General features: G+C 24.5%; 1 protein-coding gene across 2 annotated transcripts in view; it reads right to left on the bottom strand.

Annotated features, from left to right (window-relative positions):
* Nucleotides 1–21,347, bottom strand: part of LOC122502925 (paired mesoderm homeobox protein 2-like) — a 30,450-nt gene extending 9,103 nt beyond the window's left edge. Inside the window, exons 1-2 of one of the 2 annotated variants that reach the window (XM_043613275.1) lie at nucleotides 20,655–21,347; nucleotides 7,757–8,019 (exon numbers count right to left, since the gene is read on the bottom strand). In XM_043613275.1, coding sequence (XP_043469210.1) covers nucleotides 7,757–8,019; nucleotides 20,655–20,727 — 336 coding nt within the window. In that variant the 5' untranslated portion in view covers nucleotides 20,728–21,347. The remainder of the gene's footprint in view (nucleotides 1–7,756; nucleotides 8,020–20,654) is intronic. The other variant, XM_043613283.1, reaches the window with a different exon arrangement.
* Nucleotides 21,348–21,948: the final 601 nt, after the last annotated feature.

The raw sequence follows: 21,948 nt of genomic DNA, 5'->3' as shown, positions 1-21,948 counted from the left end.
GAAATTTCGCAAAATTGATTTGAAACTTCTCAAAGAACTTTCTCAAAAATTATTAAAAATAATTGATTTAAAGAAGTGTTAGAAATTCTAAAAAAATTGAATTTAATTAAATTATTTTCTTAAATAATAAAACAATTGAAGATTTTCCACATAATTGATGTGATTTCGTAAAATTGAATTGTAAATTTAACATTTAAATCAATTAAATGAATTTAGATGGATAGAAATTTAAGAACAGAAAATAGAAAAATAAATGAAATAAGAAAAAATAAAATAAAAATAAACAAAATAAAAAGAAATAAAATAATAATATATGGAGTGTATAACTCCTTCTTCATTTTAAGCCAAAGTATAAAATAAAAATAAAATAATAAATAAAATAATTTTTGAATTTTAGTTTAAAATTAAAAAATTCATCATTAAGTACAAGTACAATATTAACGTTAAGTTTATTAAAAAAATTTTTTCGCGAGGTAAATTTATAGAGAAGAAATTCTATTACATTATAGAGACACACGTAAGCGAAATCAAGGATAATGTTCAGTGTGAGGGGGGAGGGGAAAAGAGTATATAGTAACTCATTCTACACAACTCTCGGGCGCTTCTATCAGCGAGTCACCTAACAAAAGCTTGCTCTCGAGGCTGATTAAGCTAATTGTTAACAATTATCCTGATTTCCTCTGGAGCCTGAGTGGCAGCAACCCCTGTGCAACATCCCCCTGAACAACTCTCTGGGTCCCGTTTATAGCCATATAAATGCTTTCGCTTTCCAGTTGAGTTGTTCCTGGTTTTTGGTGCTCAATCGTCAATTCCCACCCCCTCAGCTCAGCACACATTTTACATTATCAGATCTATTGTCCATTAAAGGAATTCATTACCTTTCATTTTGCGAATTATATTTGCAAGTAAGAACCATGACACCAAAAAGTCAAAAGAACAAGAATAATATTTGGAAATTTTTTTTTCCAACACTTGATATAATTTTTTTTTAATCAATTTCGAAAATTATTATAATAGTGTAAGTTATCAAGTTTCTTTAGTTCTTCGTAAGGTTTACACTGTCCCAGATATCGAGGTTTTTCGCTAATGCCAAAAAGTGATTACTTGTCGAGTTTTTTTCAGTTCTTTGTAAACTTTCAACTGTCCCAGTTATCGAGGTTTCTGTGTAATGCAAAAGAGTAATTAATTGTCTAGTTTTTTCAGTTGTTTGTAAACTTTAAAGTGTCCCAGTTATGAAAGTTTTTGTATAACACACAATAGTAACTTCTTTTTGAGTTCTTTCATTTCCTCCTACAGCTTGAACTATCCCAGTTATCATACTTATTGTGTTATGTAAAAAAGTGATTATTTATAAAGTTTTCTCAGTTCTTTGTGAACTTTAAAGTGTCCCAGTAATCGAGGTTTTTGTATGATACACATAAGTAACTTCTTATCGAGTTTTTTTTGGTTTTTTCTAAAGTTTGTTCTGTCCCAGTTATCATAAATATTGTGTAATATACAAAAGTGATTATTTATCGAATTTTTTCTGTTCTTTGTAAACTTTAAAGTGTCCCAGTTATGAAAGTTTTTGTATAATACACAAGAGTCACTTCTTATCGAGTTTTTTTTTGGTTCTTTCTAAAGTTTAAACTGTCTCAATTAACAAAGATTTTGTGTAATACACAAAAGATATTATTTATCAAGTTTTTTCAGTTCTTTGTAAACTTTAAAGTGTCCCAGTTATGAAAGTTTTTGTATAACACACAATAGTAACTTCTATTTGAGTTCTTTCATTTCCTCCTACAGCTTGAACTGTCCCAGTTATCAAGAATCTTGTAAAATACACAACAGTAATTACTTATCGAGTTTTTTCAGTTATTTGTGAACTTTAAAGTATCGACGACACCAAAAAGTCAAAAGAACAAGAATAATATTTGGAAATTTGCAAAAACTTTGATAATATAATTATTACGTTTAGAGAAGTAATTTTTGAAATTAATTTGGGCAAATAATTTTGTAAAATAATTTTTGAAAACAATTTGGGAAAATATATAATTCAAAGAGAGTGAAATTTTCTTGTATAAAAGGAGAGGATGAAAATGACACATTTAACGAGAGAGAGAGAGAAAGAGGATATATTATACAGAGAAAATATAAAGCTGCTGTCTAGATACTATATTCCATTGACTCAACGCACTAGTGAGATTTAATTGCGTAATTGCTTTTAATTATTTAATCGTTTCTGAATGCTTCTTCTCATGTTGAAGGATTCGTAAATCACCCTCACAATTTTAACGATGAGAGTTGAACTGCATTAGAAATTCAATCAGGCGCAGTTATTATACGCACATATAATTCGCCTGCTTCTATTTTCATTAAAAAGAATTAAGACGAAAATTTACAATGCGCAAAATGGCTATTACTGTAATTGGATTCTTAAACCTTCTGCATAATATCACTCTTCATCTCTCTCTCTCTCTACCACTATTTCTCTCTATTTACAAAATCTATTGCTAAAGTGTGTCTGTAATTATTAACCGTATTGGATGTGATTACTCATCGAACTTTTTTTTCAATTCCTTGTCCCAGTTTGCAAACTTTTTGTGTAATGCAAAATAGTAACTTCTTATTGAGTTCTTTCAGTTGCTTACAAGCTTTGAACTGTCTCAGTTATCGAGGTTTTGGTACAATGCAAAAAAAGTTATTTGTTATCGAGTTTCTTCGGTTCTACGTAAGTTTCGAACTGTCCCAGTTATCAAGGTTTTTAGATAAAGAAAAAGAGAGATTATTTATCGAGTTTTTCCACTTCTTTGTAAACTTTAGACTGTCCCAGTTATCGAGGCTTCTGTGTAATGCAAACGAGTCATTAGTTATCGAGTTTTTCTAGTTCTTCATGAACTTTAAACTGTTCCAGTACTCAAGAAACTTGCGTATTTTACAAAAGTGATTATTAATCGAGTTTTTTGAGTTCTTTGTAAACTTTAAAGTTTCCCAGTTAACAGAAACCATGTATGATACACAAGAGTAACTTTCTATCGAGTTATTTCAGTTCTTCATAAGTGTTAAACTGTCCCAGCTATCGAGATTTTTAAGTAATGCAAAAGAGTGATTACTTATCGACTTTCTTCTGTTTCTTTATAAACTGCCGACTGTCCCATTTAGCGAGGCTTCTGTGCAATGCAATCGACTGATTATTTGTCGAGTTTTTTGAGGTTCCTTTTAAACTTTGAACTATCTCAGTTATCGAGGTTGTTATAAAATACAAAATAGTAAAGTCTTGTCAAGTTCTTTCAGTTCTTCCGATGGTTTGAACTGTCCCAGTTGTAAAAGATCTTGTCTAATACACGAAAGTGATTATTTATCGAATTTTTTCGATTCTTTGTGGACTTTGAACTGTCCTTGTTATCAAGAATCAAGTATAATTCACAAGAGTAAATTCTTATCGAGTTAATTCAGTTCTTCCTAAATTTAGAACTGTCCCGATTATCAAACATCTTGTGTAATACACAAAATTAATTATTTATCGACTTTTTTCAGTTATTTGTAAACTTCAAAGTGTCCCAGTTATCAAAGTTCTCAGAAGAGTAACTTCTAATCGAAATCTTCCTAATATTCCTAAAGTTCGAGCTGTCCCAGTTATGAAAGACCTTGTATATTACACAAAAATGATTAGTTATCGAGTTTTTTCAGTTCTTCGTGAACTTTGAACTGTCTCTGCGATCAAGGATTATGTATAATTCACAAGAGTATCTGCTTGTCGAGTTTTGTCAGTTCTTTCTAAATACAGATCCTGTCCCAGTTATCAAAAATCTTGTATAATGCACAAAAGTAATTGTTTATCGAGTTTTTTCAGTTCTTTGTAAACTTCGAATTGTCCCAGTTATCGAAGTTCCAAGAAGAGAAACTTCTAATTGAAATCTTCCTAAAATTCCTAACGTTTTATCTGTCCCAGTTATCAAGGATCTTGTATAATGGGCAAAAATGATTACATATCGAGTTTTTTCAGTTCTTTGTAAACTTTAAACTGTCCCAGTTAACAGAAACCTTGTATGGTAGACAAAAGTGGTTTACTTATCGACTTCTTTCAGTTGTTTTTCATGTCCCTCAAAGTTTTCTTCATCCTCCCAATCGGGCAGTATTTTCTCTAAGCTTCTAAGCACTTTTAGCGATTGTTTATCAAGGTGAACTTCTGTGCCCTTTGGAAATTTTAAAGCGTCCCATTTATCGTTCTTTATCGAGGTTCCAGTGTATCTTAAAAATCGAAAGAAAAAAAAATAACGAGAGGGTGCTAACGACAATTTCCGAATGTCCAAAATAAAAAAAGAAGCGGGGGGGCGAGAGTTAAAAAGCACACCAAAGAGAGAGAGAGAGAGAGAAAAATTCCGGAAAGCCGTCCATTAATATCTCAATGAACACAACGGATTGCGATCGATCGCCGTCCGTTAATGTCGAAAAATGGCGTAATTTCACATCTGAAATTGGTAGGCAGGATTTCCTAGATTGAAATAAAGTGGCCGTGGCACCACTGCGCCTGGCGGATCATTTAGCGGTTTTGTCGAGCGACGGCCAATTGCCGGCATTGTCGCTTGGCTGTACCACAATGGGCCAATCGGAATGCTCTGTCTCTTTTCAACTGATGCCACTACAGCTTGATGCCTTCTCTCCAACCCTCCCCCTTCCCCCTAGCGTTGAACACCCTTTCTCTCTGTGTGTGCACCCTATGGTGCCACGTATAGGTTGTGTCCCCCCCCACCCTCAACCCCTCAACGCTACTACTATGCTTTCCATGGTCCCTTTTGCCCTCATCCGCACACACAACACAACTCAACTGATGCCATACCATGCCAACCAGTTACACTGCCTCACGCAAGGGTGTCAGATAGTTACGCTAATCGAGTAACCAATTTTCCAACGATAGAAAAGTCATTTCATCTCTCACTCTCATAATACCCTGCGAGCTTACAATTTCTCTATTATATATAAATAATATACAAGGGATTTTGAATATTTTTTCTTTCATTTTCTTTATCATTATTTTTTTCTTAATTTTTTTCTTTTGCTTATAAATACGTTTTCTCTATTCAATTATTCTATTCTCTTTTTTATTTTTTACTATTTCTAGATTTTTCCATTTTTTGATATTTTTATTACTTTGTTTTTTACTCTGCTCTATTTTTTTTTACTATTTTTACTATATCTAATTTTTTACTCTGTTCTACGTTTTCTTAATTTTCCGATGACGCTGTTCTACTCCTTTTTTCATTTTTTTTTGACTATTTACAGATTTTTCCATTTTTGACTATTTTTACTATTTCATTTTTTACTCTGTTCTTCTTTTTCTATTTTTTACTATTTCAGTCCTCGGATCGACTTTAAAGAGAAAAAAAACTCTCTTTACTCTCTAAATTTTAATTAGTAAAATTTTTTACTAATTTGAATTAGTGACTGACATTTTGCTTTTGAATTAGTAAATTTCATTAATAAATAATAAATTCTACTAAATTATTAGTAAAATTTACTAATTCAAAAGCAAAAAGTCAGTCAATAATTCAAATTAGTAAATATTTTTATTAATTCAAATTTAGAGTAGTAGATCAAAAATACAAAAATACATAGAAAAAATCATTTAACTTCTTAATTCTTTTATTTTACGGGAAAGAAAATTTTTTAAAAATTCCAATTTAAAACTTTTTGAAATTTAATAATTTGTAAAAATTACAACTAAAATCCTTTCAAAATTCAATTATTTTCTACAATTTTTAAATAAAGTTAAACTCTAATCGATTATTTTTAATAATTTCCTGAAAGTTCTTCCAGAATTTAATTATTGAAATCCAAAATTTCAACTATTTATTTTATAATAATTGTAATTGTAATTGTATTTTTTTTTAAAGTTATTAAGGTATAATATTTTTTAAAAAATTATGTTTAAGAAATTCTCAAAATTAATTTTTATTAAATATTTTAAAATAATTTTTTAAAGATAATAGTTTTCCAATTATAATTATACAATTGAATTTGAACTTTTAATTTACATTGTTCAAAGATAATTGAATCTTATAACATTATGACAAAACAATTCTAAGAATTAGTTTTTTAAAAAAAGATGTAATGTAATTTTTGGAAAATAATTGCATTTTTTAAAAGAATTTTTGTATAATTTAAAAAAAAGTAATTAATTTTTTGAAGAATTTTAATTAGAAATTTTTAACATAACTGTTTTCTTCAAAATATTAAAAATAATTCTAAAAAAATATTAATTATTATTATTTTTTGTGTATTTATGCGTTTGTATTTTCGGAAATATGTAATTGAAAATAATTGAATTTAAAAAAATTCAAAATAAAAAAATTCTATAACAAAATATTTTAATAATAATTTTTAATAATCGAAAATATTTTAATACAATTTTCAGAACCTAATTTCTATTAATTTTCTTTTTTAAAATACTTAAAAACTTTTCATTAACATCTTTGAGAATTCAATTATTTTCAAAATTTGCAAATATAAAATTCATTAATAGTTGATTTTCTCATATTTGTAATAAAATAAGTTTAAAAAATCAATTATTTTCAATTAAATTTTACAAAATTTTATTTATTCAAAAATTTTTTAAATTATAGGTATACTTTAAATAATTTAATTATCTTGAAAAGAATTATTTAAAAAATATTTTTTTAAATAATTTTTTATAGATTTGTCCATAGTTTTTTTTACATTATAAAAATCGGCTCCTGTTCTGAACGTTTAAATAAATGAAATTTTTTGTTAACAGTAATTTTTGAAAATTACTGTTAACAAAAAATTTCATTTATTTAAACGTTTAGAACAGCAAGAGTAAATTTAAATTTTAGAATATTATAGAAGAGCGGACAAAAAAGGCCATTTAATTCAATTTTCATTAAATTTAATAAAATTTAATAAAACGTTTAATTTAATACAAAATTTAATTTAAAGATCAAAAAATTCAAATCGCATTTAAAGTCTTTAAATAAAATTACAGCAATTATTTATGTATTGAATAAATATAATATTAAATGATAAAATGAATTAATTCGATAATAAGGAGAAAAAAAAATTTTCCAGAAAAAATACTCTCCTTTGTGTTAGCATTGAAAATTACGAGCGACAAAGGAGGGGGAAAAAAGAGTGGATTTTAGGACAATGGTCTGTAATTAGTCGAGTGGCTAGCCAGATTCAGTTGTATGAAAGCACTACTACCATCAAAGTAGTGGAGGGGTTCCTTGCAGTGACAAGTGCGCCACACTACCATCACACAAGAATTGAAAGTGAAAAATAGTATAGAGGGAAAAAAAAATTTCTGCCCTCTTTTTTCCCCCCCCGCGAATTTTTTATTAATATTATTAAAGCAAATTAAAAGATTTCCACAAATTTTATAACTTTAGGAAAATTTCTTTGGACACAATCACAAAAATTAGGAAAAGGCTCAGGAAAAATCAAAATTTTGTATGTATAAAAATTGAATTTCCCAAATATGTGACTCCATAGTAAAAAAAAAGTTTTGATAATTTCGCTTGCGAGAGAGTTTTCATGCCATCTAGGCGGGAATTTAATGAACTTCAATGGCGCGAAATTCAAAACGGGAAATATTTTAATTTACCATAAATAGTATCGTACAATTTTGTTAACTTCGCTTGCGAGAGAATTTTCATACCATCTAGGCGGGAATTTAATGAACTTTAATGGCGCGAAATTCAAAACTTTTTTAATTTTATAAAATAAAAAATGGAGTAAGATTTTTTTTTTATTTTCCTACCTGAACTCTGGCTTCGGAAAGATCTAGTCTCATTGCAAGTTCCTCCCTTGTGAATACATCCGGATACTGTGTTTTCTCGAAAGCTCGTTCCAATTGATGTAGTTGATAAGTGGTGAAGGTGGTTCGTGACCGGCGAACTTTTCTCGGCCTGTCAGATTCTAAATCCAAGGGATCGTTTAAGGAATCATTTATTTGATGATCACTCAAGTGACCGAGTTCTGTTTCACCCCCATCGCCAACTTCGTTCGACGATGTAGCGTGATCTGCAAAAGAAAACAATTTTTTTTTTACATATTTCTTTAAAATTTTACTAGAATTTTCCTATAGAATAATAAATATTTACTTAAAAATGATAAAATATGACTGTAAAGAAATGAAAGTGAAAAAATAGATTAATATTTAAAGAAATGAATATTTTTTCCATTTTCGCTGTTCAATTCATTTCGCTTGTGAGCGAATTTTCACGCCGTCTAGGCGGCAGTTTAAAGAACTATAATGGCGCGAAATTTAAAACGGAAAGAATTTTAATTAACCGTAAATTAATAGTGTATCAAATAAAAATAAATTGTCATTAATATAGAATTAATTAACTAAATTAAATTAATAATAATTGTGTAAATTTTTATCTAATATTTAGAAAATTATTGTTTTTTTGTTCTTTACCTCAAGTGTTATTTCATTTTAGTAAATTAATAAATTCAGAAAATTAATTTTTCCTCTGCAATTTTTAAATTCAAGTATTAATTAGTGTAATCAATTAAAAAATTTAGAAAATTGATTTTCTAACCCTTCCTAAATTCAATTATTTTCTACAATTTCTACAATCCAAATAATCTTCATCTCTTAATCAATTATTTTAACTAACTTTCGGAAAGCTCTTCTAGAATTCAACTATTTAAATACATAAACTCAATTTTTTATAACAATTGTAACTGTCCATGTTTTTTTCTTAAGTTATTATAAGTTATAATATTTTAAAAAAAATTGTAATAAAGAATGTCTTACAATTAATTTTTTAAAAATATTTAAAAATAATTTTTGAAAGATAGAAGTTTTTTAGTTCCTACAATTGAAAAATTTGCAAACAATTGAAATTTAGTAAAATCTATTTAAAATAATTAAATTTTTGAAAAATATAAATTTTAATAAATCTAAAAAAGTAAATTTTTGTAAATTTTTAATTTTAATTTACTTTGTTCGAAGATAATTGAATTTTAAAACATTATGACAAGCAATTCTAAAAATTAGTTTCTTAAAAATATTGTAATGTAATTTTTGGAAAATAAATTAATTTTTTAAAAGAATTTTTGTATAATTAAAAAAAACTAATTAATTTTTTGTGCTGGTAGGCGTTTGAATTTTCGGAAATATGTAATTGAAAATGATTGAATTTTAAAAAATTGTAATTAAAAAAATTCTATAAGAATTATTACTATTTATTCAAAAATATTTTAATACAATTTGCAGAAGTTTATTTCCATTGAATAAAATTGATGATAAAATCTTTGAAAAATAATTGAGTTTTTTAAAAAATATAAAAAAATAATCTAATTTTTGAAGAATTTTAATTACAAATATTTTGTTAAAAATTCTAAAATAGTAAATTTTTAAGAATTTTAATTTATTTTGTTCGAAGGAAATTAAATCTTAAAAAATTGTATGATAAAACAATCCTAAGAATTAATTTTTAAAAAAAATATTTAAATGCAATTTTTAAAAAATAATTGGATTTCTTAAAAGAATTTTTGTAAAATTCAAAAAAACTAATTAAATTTTCTGATCGATTTTTATTAAAAATTTTGAACATAATTTTTTACTCCAAAATGTTAAAAATAATTTCAAAAAAATTGTAATGTTAATATTTTTTTGTATATATGTATTATGTACTTTTGAATTTTCGGAAACATGTAATTAAAAATACTAGAAAAATATTGAATTTTAAAAAATTAGAAGCTAATTAAATGAAAATTCTTTAAAAGTTGATTTTAAAAAATTGTAAAATACTTTTAAAAAAATTAATTATTTCTAATTAAATTTTACAAAATTTCAACTATTCAAAAATATTTTTATTATAGATTTATATTTTTAGAAAATTTAATTATCTTAAAAAATGATCCAAAAAATATTTTTTAAAGATTTGGTTTATTTTTTGCACTATTTTATGCACCATTTTGTCTGCAATTTTTTAATTAAACTGTCAATTAATTTAGTAAATGAAAAAATTCAGAAAACTAATTTTTTTTCTATCCGTTAGTTCAACTATTAATTAATTTAATAAAAAAAATTCAGAAAACTAATTTTTTTCGTTCCTTTAATTCAACTATTCATTAATTCAATTAATTAATAAATTCAGAAATGTAATATTTTCCCTGCAATTTTTTAATTAAACTATTAATTAATTTAATAAATGAAAAAATTCAGAAAACTAACTATTAATTAATTAATTCAACACAAATTAATAACTTCAGAAAATTAATCTCGAAATTTTTCCCCTCTTTTCACATTTCGAATTTCGAAAAGTTAATTTATATGTAACGTGAGCGCACAAAAAGAGCTATAAATAATCATACGGAAAAAGAATTAATTAAAAATCAAACGACTATTCATATTTCATTTTTGCATTCAGTCATATCTGTACATTATCTGCCAACAAAGAGGAAAACAAAGAAGGAAAAAAAAGTACAATACACGTGTAGTTTGCTTTAATCGACTCTTCGTCGACAGTCGATAAAGGATTGAGAGGGTATGTACACGATGAGTTGAAAGAGAGCGAGAGAGAGAGAGAGAATAAAAAGAGAGCCTAGTCTAGGCAGAAGGGTTGTTCAAGGAGTTGTTACGGGGGAGAGAAAAAAAAAGAGAAAGCGAAACAAAAAAAAAATAGTGGGGGAAGTATGAAAAAAAATGAACAACCAAATAAAAATCTAAAAAATACAAAATAAAACGATTTGCACCAGTGAAAATATGTGAAATATTTCTCTAATACCCCAAAAAAGTATATACTAGAGCGCCCAATATATTTTGTTGTCTACATTTTTCTCTCCCCCCCCCAACGCCCCACAAAAGTCCTTTTTATATAACAAAATACCAGAATTGAAAAATCGACAAAATACTCAACACTTTTTTTTTAATCGGCAACAACCAGAAAAAAATAAAAAGTATAAAAAAAGTGTATATTTCGAGAATTATTTACTGTTTGGGGGGGTGGTAGAGGCTATAAAATGTCAGAGGCTTAAAAAGTCGACAATCCGTCGATCAGACGTCATCGATGAATATATGTATATATATATATCGAATCGACAAGTATTGAGAGATGCGTCGCGGCTTAAAAAAAATATTTTAAAATTGACCCCCGAAGCTCACACTCCGATATATTATATATGTATATATAGACTATTTCGTTTGAAATGTTATATAATATTCGAGTATGCACTTAACGTGAATCTCCTACTGTCGTATCTCTCCTGTGTCTATGTATTTTGGAGGGAGGAGAATATTTAATACCCACCTCGTTTATTTGCGATATTATATATTTTTTAAAGTGGCATAAGAAGGTTCATTTAGAAAACTGGGTTACTCTTCAAGGATCGCGAGGTTCTAGCTCTTAAGGATCTTTTATATTATAGGATTTCGCAGAATTATAAAATTTACCAATTGACTTTAATTTATATAATTCAATGGGTGTTTTCGAAAAACTTGGCAGGAATTTTTTGTTTTTCTATAAAGAGAATGTAAAATCTTTTATGGAATTATGAGGTATAATGATTTTTTTTTTTTTTTGAAAGTATTTTCAAACAAATCGGAAAAAATTTAAATTTTTCCCTATGTGGATTAATTTTGGAAAAAAAAATATTTTTTAACCTGGAAAACCTGGAAATGTCAGGGAATTTTATAAATCTTGAAAAAACCTGAAAAAGTCAGGGAATTTTGATCGAAATCCTGATGAATAATTGTTTTCTAAAGTTTTTGTGCTTATTTTTGAAAACTAATTTCACTTAAATATTTCAAAATTAATTCAATTTTAAAAGAATTGAGTATACAATTTTCAAATGTAGATGAAATTGAAAAGATTTTTATTTAAAATTTTGTAAAATTTCAATTTTAAATGAATTTAATTAGAAATATAAAAAAAACTTAGAAGTTAAAAAAAATTTTTAAAACTAAAATTCTTCTGAAATTAGTTAAATTTTTTAATATATATTTAATTGCGATTATTAAAAATAATGGATTTGTAGAAGAATTTTAGTTAAAAACACTAAAATAAATTAAATTTTGAAGCAATTATATATAATTGCATTTATAAATGCAGAAATTCAATTATTTTCGAAAATTTTAATAAAATTCTTGGCAAAATTTTTATTATTTTCAAAAACTTCCCTCAATTCAATGATTTTTAATATTTACTACTTTAATAAAAATTCCTAAAAGAATTCAATTAATTACAAGAAATTTTAATAAAATTCTACGCAAACATTTAATTATTTTCATATAAATAATAAAAATTTCACAAAAATTCAACTATTTACAAATTATGTTCATATATTATTCAATTATTTTCATAAATAATAACATTTTTTACAAGGATACAATTATTTTTATAAATAATAGAACTCAATGATGAATTGCAATTATTTTTAATACAATTTTTAACGGAATTCCTCGAAAAAAGTTATTATTCTTTAAAATTTTTATTAAAATTTATCAAAGAAATTTAATTATTTTATTAACCTTTGCTACAATTTATTTATTAGAAGTTAAGTATTATTTTTAATACATTTTTAATTAAATTACTTTAAAGAATAAAATTATTTTCAAAAATTTTAATGAAATTCTTTACAATTCGATTTTTTTCAAAATAATTTAAATAAAATTCTTCGCAGAAATACAATTATGTTTAAAAATTTACAAAAGTTCTCGTCAAAGTTTCAATTATTATCTTTATAAATAAAAACATTTTTCTTCGAAATTCAATTATTTTCAAAACTTTTAATAAAATTCTTGGCAGAATTTCAATTATTTTTAATACATAATTTTAATCAAATTTCTCGAAAAATGCAATTATTCTTAAAAATTTTATTAAAATTTGTCAAGAGAATTCAATTATTTAAAAATTTGTTAATAAAATTCTTTATGAAAATGCAATTTTAAGAAACATTCAATCGTTTAATAAAATATTTATTTTTATAGTTATAAATAATTGAATTGTCGTAGAAGTTTCAAATAAATTAAAAGGTTTTTAAATTTTAAAATAAGTTCAAATTTTATTCGACATAATTAAAAATTATATTCGCCTGAAATTTCAATTTATTTAAATTATCAATATTTGTGTTGAATTTAAATTTACTTAAAAGTAGGTATATATAAAATTTTAAATAATTTTCCGAAAGTTCTTCTAGAATTCAATTATTTAAATACAAAAACTCAATTTTTTTAATAATTGTGTCCATGTTTTTAATTATAAAAAAATTAATGAGAAAATATAACTAATTTTTTGAAGAATTTTAATTAAAAATTTTGAAACTGACTTTTTTTTCAAAATGTTAAAAATAATTCTAAAATGTTATTAATTTTTGTATGTATTTGAAATTTCAGAGAAATGAAATTAAAAATTGTGAAAATATTGAATTTTAAAAAATTAGAAGCTTATTTTCATTAATTTTCATTTTTAAATTTACATTTTTACTAACATTTTTGATAATTTAATTATTTTCATAATTTGTAATTAAAATTCTTCCAAAGTTGATTTTTAAAAATTGTAACAAAATAACTTGAAAAAATTAAGAATTTTCAAGTGAATTTTAAAAAATTTCAATTATTCAAAAAGATTTTTATTACAGATGTATTTGAAAGAATGTGATATTTTATTGCAATATTTGAAAGAAAAATCGAAAAAGTCACAGTTTTTGAAAATAAGTTTAAAAAAGTCTCAATTTTTTTAATTTTCTTGACAAAAAATTTTTTTTCTGTTATTTTCCCGACTTTACTAACATGTGGTCACTCTAAAAAAAAAAATATATATATATATATATATATTTAAACCGAATTAAATTTACCTAAATCAAATAAACTTGATTTGATTCAAAAAAATTTTCTTTATGGTTCAAATAAAAATATTATTTGCGCATCACAAACTTTTTAATTTAAAGCAAATAAATAATTTCGTATAGAATCAAAAAAATTTAAAAAATTTAAAAAATTTAAATTTAAAATTAAATTTTTTATTCAACTAAAATAAACTTTATTTGCTTTAAATAAAACATTTCTCCGGATGTGTTAATTTAAAAATTACCAATGCATTTTTTAACATATACAGCATAATATTGCAGAATCTGTCTATATATGTATATATATATATAATGGCCAAGACAAATAGACAGGATTATTGACAAAGAATGAAAAAAACGAGGAAAGAAAGAAAATTCTCCACTGTTAATGAAAAATGCGCAAGAACTTAAACAAATGAAAATTGCTTTAATTGAAAAGCATACTAATCTCCTCTTTGTGAATAAAGCACACGATTTTCTGTAATGGTAATAAAGAAAGGTTTTTCTTTTCTCTCTCTCTCTCTCTCTTCTGCTCCTCTTTTTCTTCTGCCGGCGTTTAAAATAAAAAGAAAAAAGAAAACCAAAAAAAAGAATGAAAAAAAATTCTCTTTTCCAACGAAAAGAATTAAACACTCGCGTAATTAGAAGATCAAAATAAAAAAGCTTATAATTCCCAAAGAATTATACGCATATACACACTATAGTTAAAATAAGTCCTGCAACAATAAATTCATTATTTAAAAAATTATTTTAATTTTACTATTTTTTTAAATTCATTAAAAAATTTTTTTCTATTTTTTAATTTTCTTGTTTTTTTTTATTTAAAATTATGTCAATTTTCTAATTATTATTTTTCTTTTCTCTAACACTTTCAAAGTTAGAAATTAGAATTTGCTTTTATTTAATTTTTCTTTCAAATTTCTTTTTAATTTTCTTAGAAATTTAATTTTAGTTTTTATTATTATTATTATTATTATTATTAATTATTATTATTATTTATTTAAGTCTCAGCCCTCAATCACATGGATTATTATTATTATTATTATTATTATTATTATTATTTAGAAAATTATTTAGTATAGAAAAAAAAAATTTTCTTTGAAATTGAAAAATTCACTGAGATATTTTCCATTTAATAAAAATATCCATATCGAAGGATTTGTAAAAAAATGTTTCGTTTTTTTTTGTATAAAAAGCAAATTTGTGAAATTATGCATTAAGTTAAAAAAAGAAATTCATCCCCCCTTCTTTTCATATCTCTCTTTTGAAATTGGAGGGTTAGAGAGAGAGAGAGACAAGAGAGATATTATGAATTTTCAGGATTTCTCTAATTAAAACGCGTAAAATATATGAATTTATGTTTATGAGCTTGAAAAAGTATATATGCGCTCAATATCTTCTCTCGTTGAGACATACACGCGCTTAAACTAATTAAACAGATATTTAGAGCAGGTACCATAATAATGCTAATCCTACTTTCAAACTAGCATCACCATGCGTTTGTAGAGGCTTATCTAACACATTACTCAGTAATATTCTCAACATTAACGCATATACACATTGATTAAAAAAAAGTACACAAATATATATATATATATATAGACTCTCTTCTATTTTATCAACGATCTTCTCTCTCTGCCTTTCTCTGTAAATTTGAATTGGTTAAAAATTACTAGTTTTATAGTAAATACAAATAGTATACTTTATTTATTTTTTCTAATTAAATAGTCGGAACGACTTTAACGAACAAAAAAAGTTACTTTAGTCGATTAAAAATAGAAAAAAGTAGAAAAAGTCGTTTATTTAATTTAGTGTTGTCACAAAAATTTTATTTTGTATTTCCCTGATTCTTCACTGATTTCTAAATTCAATTAATCAAAACTTGTATAATTTTGCTAAATAAATATTTAAATACTTCTTATTTCTTTTTTCACAGGAAAAAAAATTTAAAAAATTTCAACTTCTGAAATTTAATAATTTCTAAAAATGAAAACTACAACCCTTCCAAAAATTCAACTATTTTCTACAATTTTTAATTAAACTTCATCTCTAAATTCTCTTCGAAAATTCAATTATTCAAATACAAAAATTCAATTTTTTATAATAATTGCACCCGTCCATTTTTCTTTTTAAAGATATTAAGGTAGAATATTTTCAAAAATTTTAATAAAGAATTTCGTAAAATTAACTATTTAAAAATATTTCTAAATAATTTTTGAAAGACAATAGTTTTACAATTACATACGCAATTAAAAAATGGCTAAAAAATTAAAATTTGGTAAAATCTTTTTAAAAAAAATTTTTAATTTAGTAAAATCTTTTAAAAAATAATTGAAATTTAGTAAAATCTTTGAAAAATAATTGAATTTTTAAAAAATATGAAAAAATGATCAAATTTTTGAAGAATTTTAATTATAAATAATTTCTCAATGATACTAAAATAGTAAATTTTTAAAAATTTTGATTTACTTTGTTCGAAGGTATAATTGAATCTTAAAAAGTTATGGTAAAACAATTCTAAGAATTACAGGTTTTCATAAATATTGTAAAGTAATTTTTCGAAAATAATTGAAGAATTTTTGTATAATTTAAAAAAAAATAATGTTTTGAAGAATTTTAATTAAAAACTTTGAATATGATTATTTTCTTCAAAAATGTTAAAAATAATTCTGGAAAATGTTAATGTTATTATTTTGTGTCTGTATTTGAATTTTCGGAAATATTGAAAATATTGAATATCAAAAGTGTTGAAAACAATTGAATTTTAAAAAATTAAAACGAAATAATTTAGAGATTTATTTTTTTGAAAACTATTTTAATATTATTTATAGAACCTAATTTTCATTAATTTTCATTTTAATTGAATTTACACTTGAAGATTATTCATTAGAATTTTTGAGAATTCAATTATTTCAAAAATTTTCAATTAAAATTCTTTAAAAGTTAATTTTCAAAAATTGTAATAAATTACTTGAAAAGATGATTTATTTTCAATTAAATTTTACAAAATTTCAATTATTCAAAATCTTTTTAATTATTGTATATTTCGAAAAATTGATTTAGAAAAATTATTCAAAAATAAATTTTCAAAGATTTGTCTATAAGTTGTGCTTTTCACACTATAAAAATCGAAATAAGTTTGCATTTTATACTAAAAATATGGTATTTTCTATTTTGTAGCAAAATTTGGATGAGAAGTCGAAAAAGTCGCAATTTTTTAATAAAAGTCGATAAAATTCGTATTATTGTTATTATTGTTTAAAAAATGTTTAAAAAATTTAAAAATAGTCGAAGGAAGTCGAAAAAGTCATAATATCCGAGGCCTGTATTGGGAATAGAATCGAAGTGGAGGGGGAAGGCTTGCCTGATGGTGGGGAGCCGCTTCTCCAAGCCTTTTACTCGCTATTTATTCAGATCTGCTTTTAAGTTTTTGTTTTGCACAGATTATTTAATATAAATTACTCTTAATATTGATTATATTATTATTAATAATAGTATTACTATTGCTATTACTTTTACCGTTACTTTTATTGTAATCAGAATAAATATAAAAATAAATAAATTATTATTTAATTTATTACTATTGCTTTTACTTTTTTGTAACCAGAATAAATACAGAAATAAATAAATTACTATTATTATCGATGTGATTACTAATATTATTATTATTTATACGTTGAGATTTATTATTAATTTATTACCATTAAAAATATAATATAAACACAAGATACAAGCAAATAAGAAACATAGTTTTTCCGATTATAAAAATGTGAATAAATTTCCTTTTTCATCTATACAAATCGAACGAATTATAAAAATAAAAAATAAAAGAATTTTCAGAGATATATTTATATAATACATATATCCTTGGGTTATTGCAGAGGAAGAATTACTTGTATGTGATACCGAGTTAAAGTAATAAAATATTGTATATATATATATATATGTATGTGTGTATAATATTACATATAGGAGACATATATATATATGTATAGAGACATAGAACATTCGAAGAGCTAATCCAAGCTGAATGGAGAGATTTTAATGTTTTTATGTTGGGGCACAATGGGGTGCACACTCGATGCCAAAACCTCCCTATTGCTTTTTATTGAGTATGTACAAGAAGCCAGGGATGATGCTGCTTGAAATGAAAAATTTATTTACCATGGAGAATCAATTGCGCATGCGTCACATACGTGCGTGCACATTGCACATACTCACACCTGCTTCTCAAAATCAACCCTAATTTCCCTTAAATATCACTTTAAGAGCACAACAAACAATTTTTTTTCTATTTCTTTTTTAAATACGCAACTAGGGGTGAGAGGGCGGGGGGGGGGGTGGATAAAAAATTAATTTTTCTCTCTTTTCAATTTACTTTCTCTCTCTTTTTATAAGTGTTTAAAAAAATAAATTTAATTTAAATCTTGGAAATAAATCCACCCTTCTCGAAAGGAGAATGAAAAATAAATTTTGCTTATTATAAACATTGTGGACTATTTTTATATTTATAACATTAAAAATTAATTGAAAATAGATTTAAAAATTGATACAAAGAATAATAATTCTTGTTTAATTAAATTTTAAATGAATGTAGGACAAAATTTTTAAATTCAATATAAACGTTATTGTAAATAATTGTTGGCAACTTTTTAAAAATTTATGAGCAAACTATAAATAACTTTCGATAGATATAATTATACTAATAATAATAATAATATTAATATTAATAAATAATATTGTAATATAAATATTAATAATAATACTGAAAATAATAATAATACATAATTAAGATAATAATTTTCCAGATAATATAAAGAATTTTCTAATTTCGAGCCTTAAAAATAATTAAATATAATTCATTAAAAAAATAATTTATAATAGCTTTTAACTATATTCTCGCCATATAAACTATTAATTAATCAATCATTAACTTCACGTTATAAACTATTCGTATGTATAATAATATGGAATTTTCCCGAACGCACAGAGTTTCAATAAAATTTTAATTGAAAATAAAGTATAAAATTAATTTTCACGAAAATGAAATTTCAATTTTCCCGCATTGAATCATAATGTTGAAGGGGCGAATTTTATAAATTTACGTTGGCAAACATAATAATATATTGTAATTATTAATGGACTATGTAACCTATATATATATACATTGCAGGCGCGCAACACGTGTAAATTTTCTCTTTTACAAAATAGACATTTTTTACTGGAAAATTTTTACAGAATAATCATATGCATTTATTTTTGCAAATTTTTTTTTCCCTGCAGTCGCACGAGCTTTAAGTAAATCAATGGTGACAGTAATTAAATTTTACAAAACGGATAATTTTTTTACCTATATATACTAAAAATATTATTTTTTCCCTATATATGAAGAAAAATTATCGGTTTTGTATATTAGCTGCGGTATATTTTCTTAGAATTTTCTAATGGAAAAAAAAATGCTTTTATCGTTTGGAAATTTTTATTTTCGCAAGAATTTCTTAATTAGGTATAACAAAATATATTGTGACCTAAAAAGTTTTTATTTTACTTTCTTCTAAAGGAATTAAAAGAATTTGTTATTAAAATAACAAATTGTAATTTTTTTTATTAATGAGGGGAATTTATAAATGTTTACCATTTTCAGTATTTTTGGACAATTTTTTTAATTTTTTGCCAAATTTTATTTTATCTTCTTAAGATTTTCATATTTAAAAATTAAGAATTTTGTATTTAAAAAGAAAACAATAAATATTTTATATTTTTACTTATTGTTTATATTAAGGTGTTCAAATTTGTAGTACACAATTAATTTCTTTTCGAAAATTATAAAGCGTATTTGAAAATAATATATGTGGATAAAAAATTGAGAATTATATTATTTGGAATAAAATAATAATTATCGAAAGTATAAATTATTCCTTATCAAAAATATTATTGATTAATATTATCAATATTATTGACTCTTATTATTGACTTTATTGACTTTTATTTTATTCGAAATTTGTCTAAAAATGATTTGGGAAAATTTGCGAAAAATATTTACTGGAAAAGCTTTTTCCCCAACAGGTCAATAAAATAGAAGATTTGTTTGATGAAAAAATTGTTTTTTATTATTAGAAACTAGTAACTTTTATTAAAAAATTGCGGGGTTATCCAAAAATCGAATTATTTAATTATTAGAAAATTTTTATTTTATAAAATTGTATTTTTTTTAATTAGCAAATCGTATTTTATTATTAGAAAATTTTTCAACTTATAAAATCCAATTTTTCTAAATTTGTTTAAATTTTCGAAATTAATTTTTTTTAGAGAAGCCTAGAAACTTTTTTATTTTATTAGATTAAAATTTCAAAGAATGGAAACAAATTTTATTACTAATTTTCTACGTTTCCCTAAAAAAATACTTTTTTTTTACAAAACAAAATTTTTGTTTTTTACCAAAATTTAAATTTCAACGAATTCTTTCATTTCATATTTGAAACAAAATGATAAATATTGGAAAGTAAAAAATTGTTTTAAATTTACTAGCACAATTACAGAGAGAATAAAAACAAAAATTATTTTCTATAAAATTGTATTTTTGCATGAAAAAATACCAAAAAATTGTAAATATTATTTTAATTCTTGTTTTTAAATCCATTTATTATAATTGTGTGTTGACAAAAAAAATTTCGGTAAAAAAATGTTTCTAATTTTTTCAAATTTCGCCAACAATTTTCATTGAGAAAATTTGCAATAATTTGAAAAATATATTCTTTAAAAAAGAGGGGGGGGGGTTTAAAAATTAAAAGGGGGGGGAAGAAAAAAAATTGTGTTAAATAGGAAAAAAATCACAAGTAAAAAAATTTTCAACATACCTTCACTTTTACCATGACCTAAAATTTGGTCAATACTGTAGACGTTCCTTTTTTGATTGTAAGTCTGTGCCATTTTTGTTGCCCCCCCTTTTTTAAAAAAAAATAGAAACTATTTTGTTTCTAAATTTTTCTTTCACAATATTATTATTAAAAAAAGAAAAAAAATTGTTCTCGTGACAATTGACACCACAGACAAAAAATTACGAGTAGTCGATGATGATAAAAAAAAAAACACCACAAGAAATTATCCAAATTCACTTTTTTTGAAATAAAAAAACCATGTTCCGAGTAGAGAGAGAAATTTTTTTTCTTTTTTTTTCTCCTTTTTTTTTACTTGTCGTGCAAAAAAAAGTTAAATTTTGCCGCGTGTGTACATACAACTTCTGGTTTTCAGTGTGCGGGGACGACGCGCGTTTTAACTCGGAGGGTTGGGATAATATTACAAGAACCGAAGTAATACCGGGAACAAAATGCGTCAATCGACGGCGCACCACCAACTACCCGACGGACATGAATCCAGCCCTAAATATCGTATACATTCTCGCCCCACCTTTCTACCCCTAACACCGCCATATTAGCCCCATGGCCAATGAGCTATCGTGCTTTTCACGCAAGCCTCCCTGTACACGGGGGTTGAATGAGGTCTGGGCGGGGAGTATTTTGCCCTTCCGCGTAAATCCGGGTGTCTCTTCCTCTTTCCTACTTCCATTCTCTCTCCTACCCCCCCAGCATCCATTTCCCTCTCTCTTTTTCATCTCAACCACTTAACTCAAGTTAAGGGGATAAAGTGCTGATAATTTCGATAGAGACGGTCATATTGTTGATTTTCAGTTTCTCCTTTCAGATTCGAAAGAGAGAGAGAGAGAGAAAAAGAGAGGGGGAGGGGGAAATTTCTTTTTATTACAGTTCTACCTTGGAATTTTCACCCCCTTCTCCTTTTTCCTTTTGCTCATTTAGTTACTTTTTTATTTAATTAATTTAATTTCAATCTATTGTATTTATTAGAGAGTCTTTAATATTCATTAGTTTTATTTCGAACCTCGTTTGATAAAATTTTTCCAAATTTATTCGGTATTCGGACAAGAAGTCCAAAACAAAAAGTCCAAAGTAAATTAAATCCAAAAAAGTAAAAAAAAAAATAGTTTCACTTTGAACTTATTTTTTGGATTTTTCGTCCTGATGGTCAAAAAGTTCAAAGAAATTAATAATTTTGTGATAAAAATTAAGAAAAAAATTGAGATTTTAAAAATTAAATGGTTGCCTGGAATGAAATTGTCCTTTTTTTCGAGTTAAT

This window comes from Leptopilina heterotoma, unplaced genomic scaffold (assembly GCF_015476425.1).
Source record: "Leptopilina heterotoma isolate Lh14 unplaced genomic scaffold, ASM1547642v1 Lhet_108, whole genome shotgun sequence".
Lineage (NCBI taxonomy): Eukaryota > Metazoa > Arthropoda > Insecta > Hymenoptera > Figitidae > Leptopilina > Leptopilina heterotoma.
The sequence above is the reverse complement of the archived record's forward strand: the minus strand, read 5'-3'. Positions and strand labels throughout refer to the sequence as shown.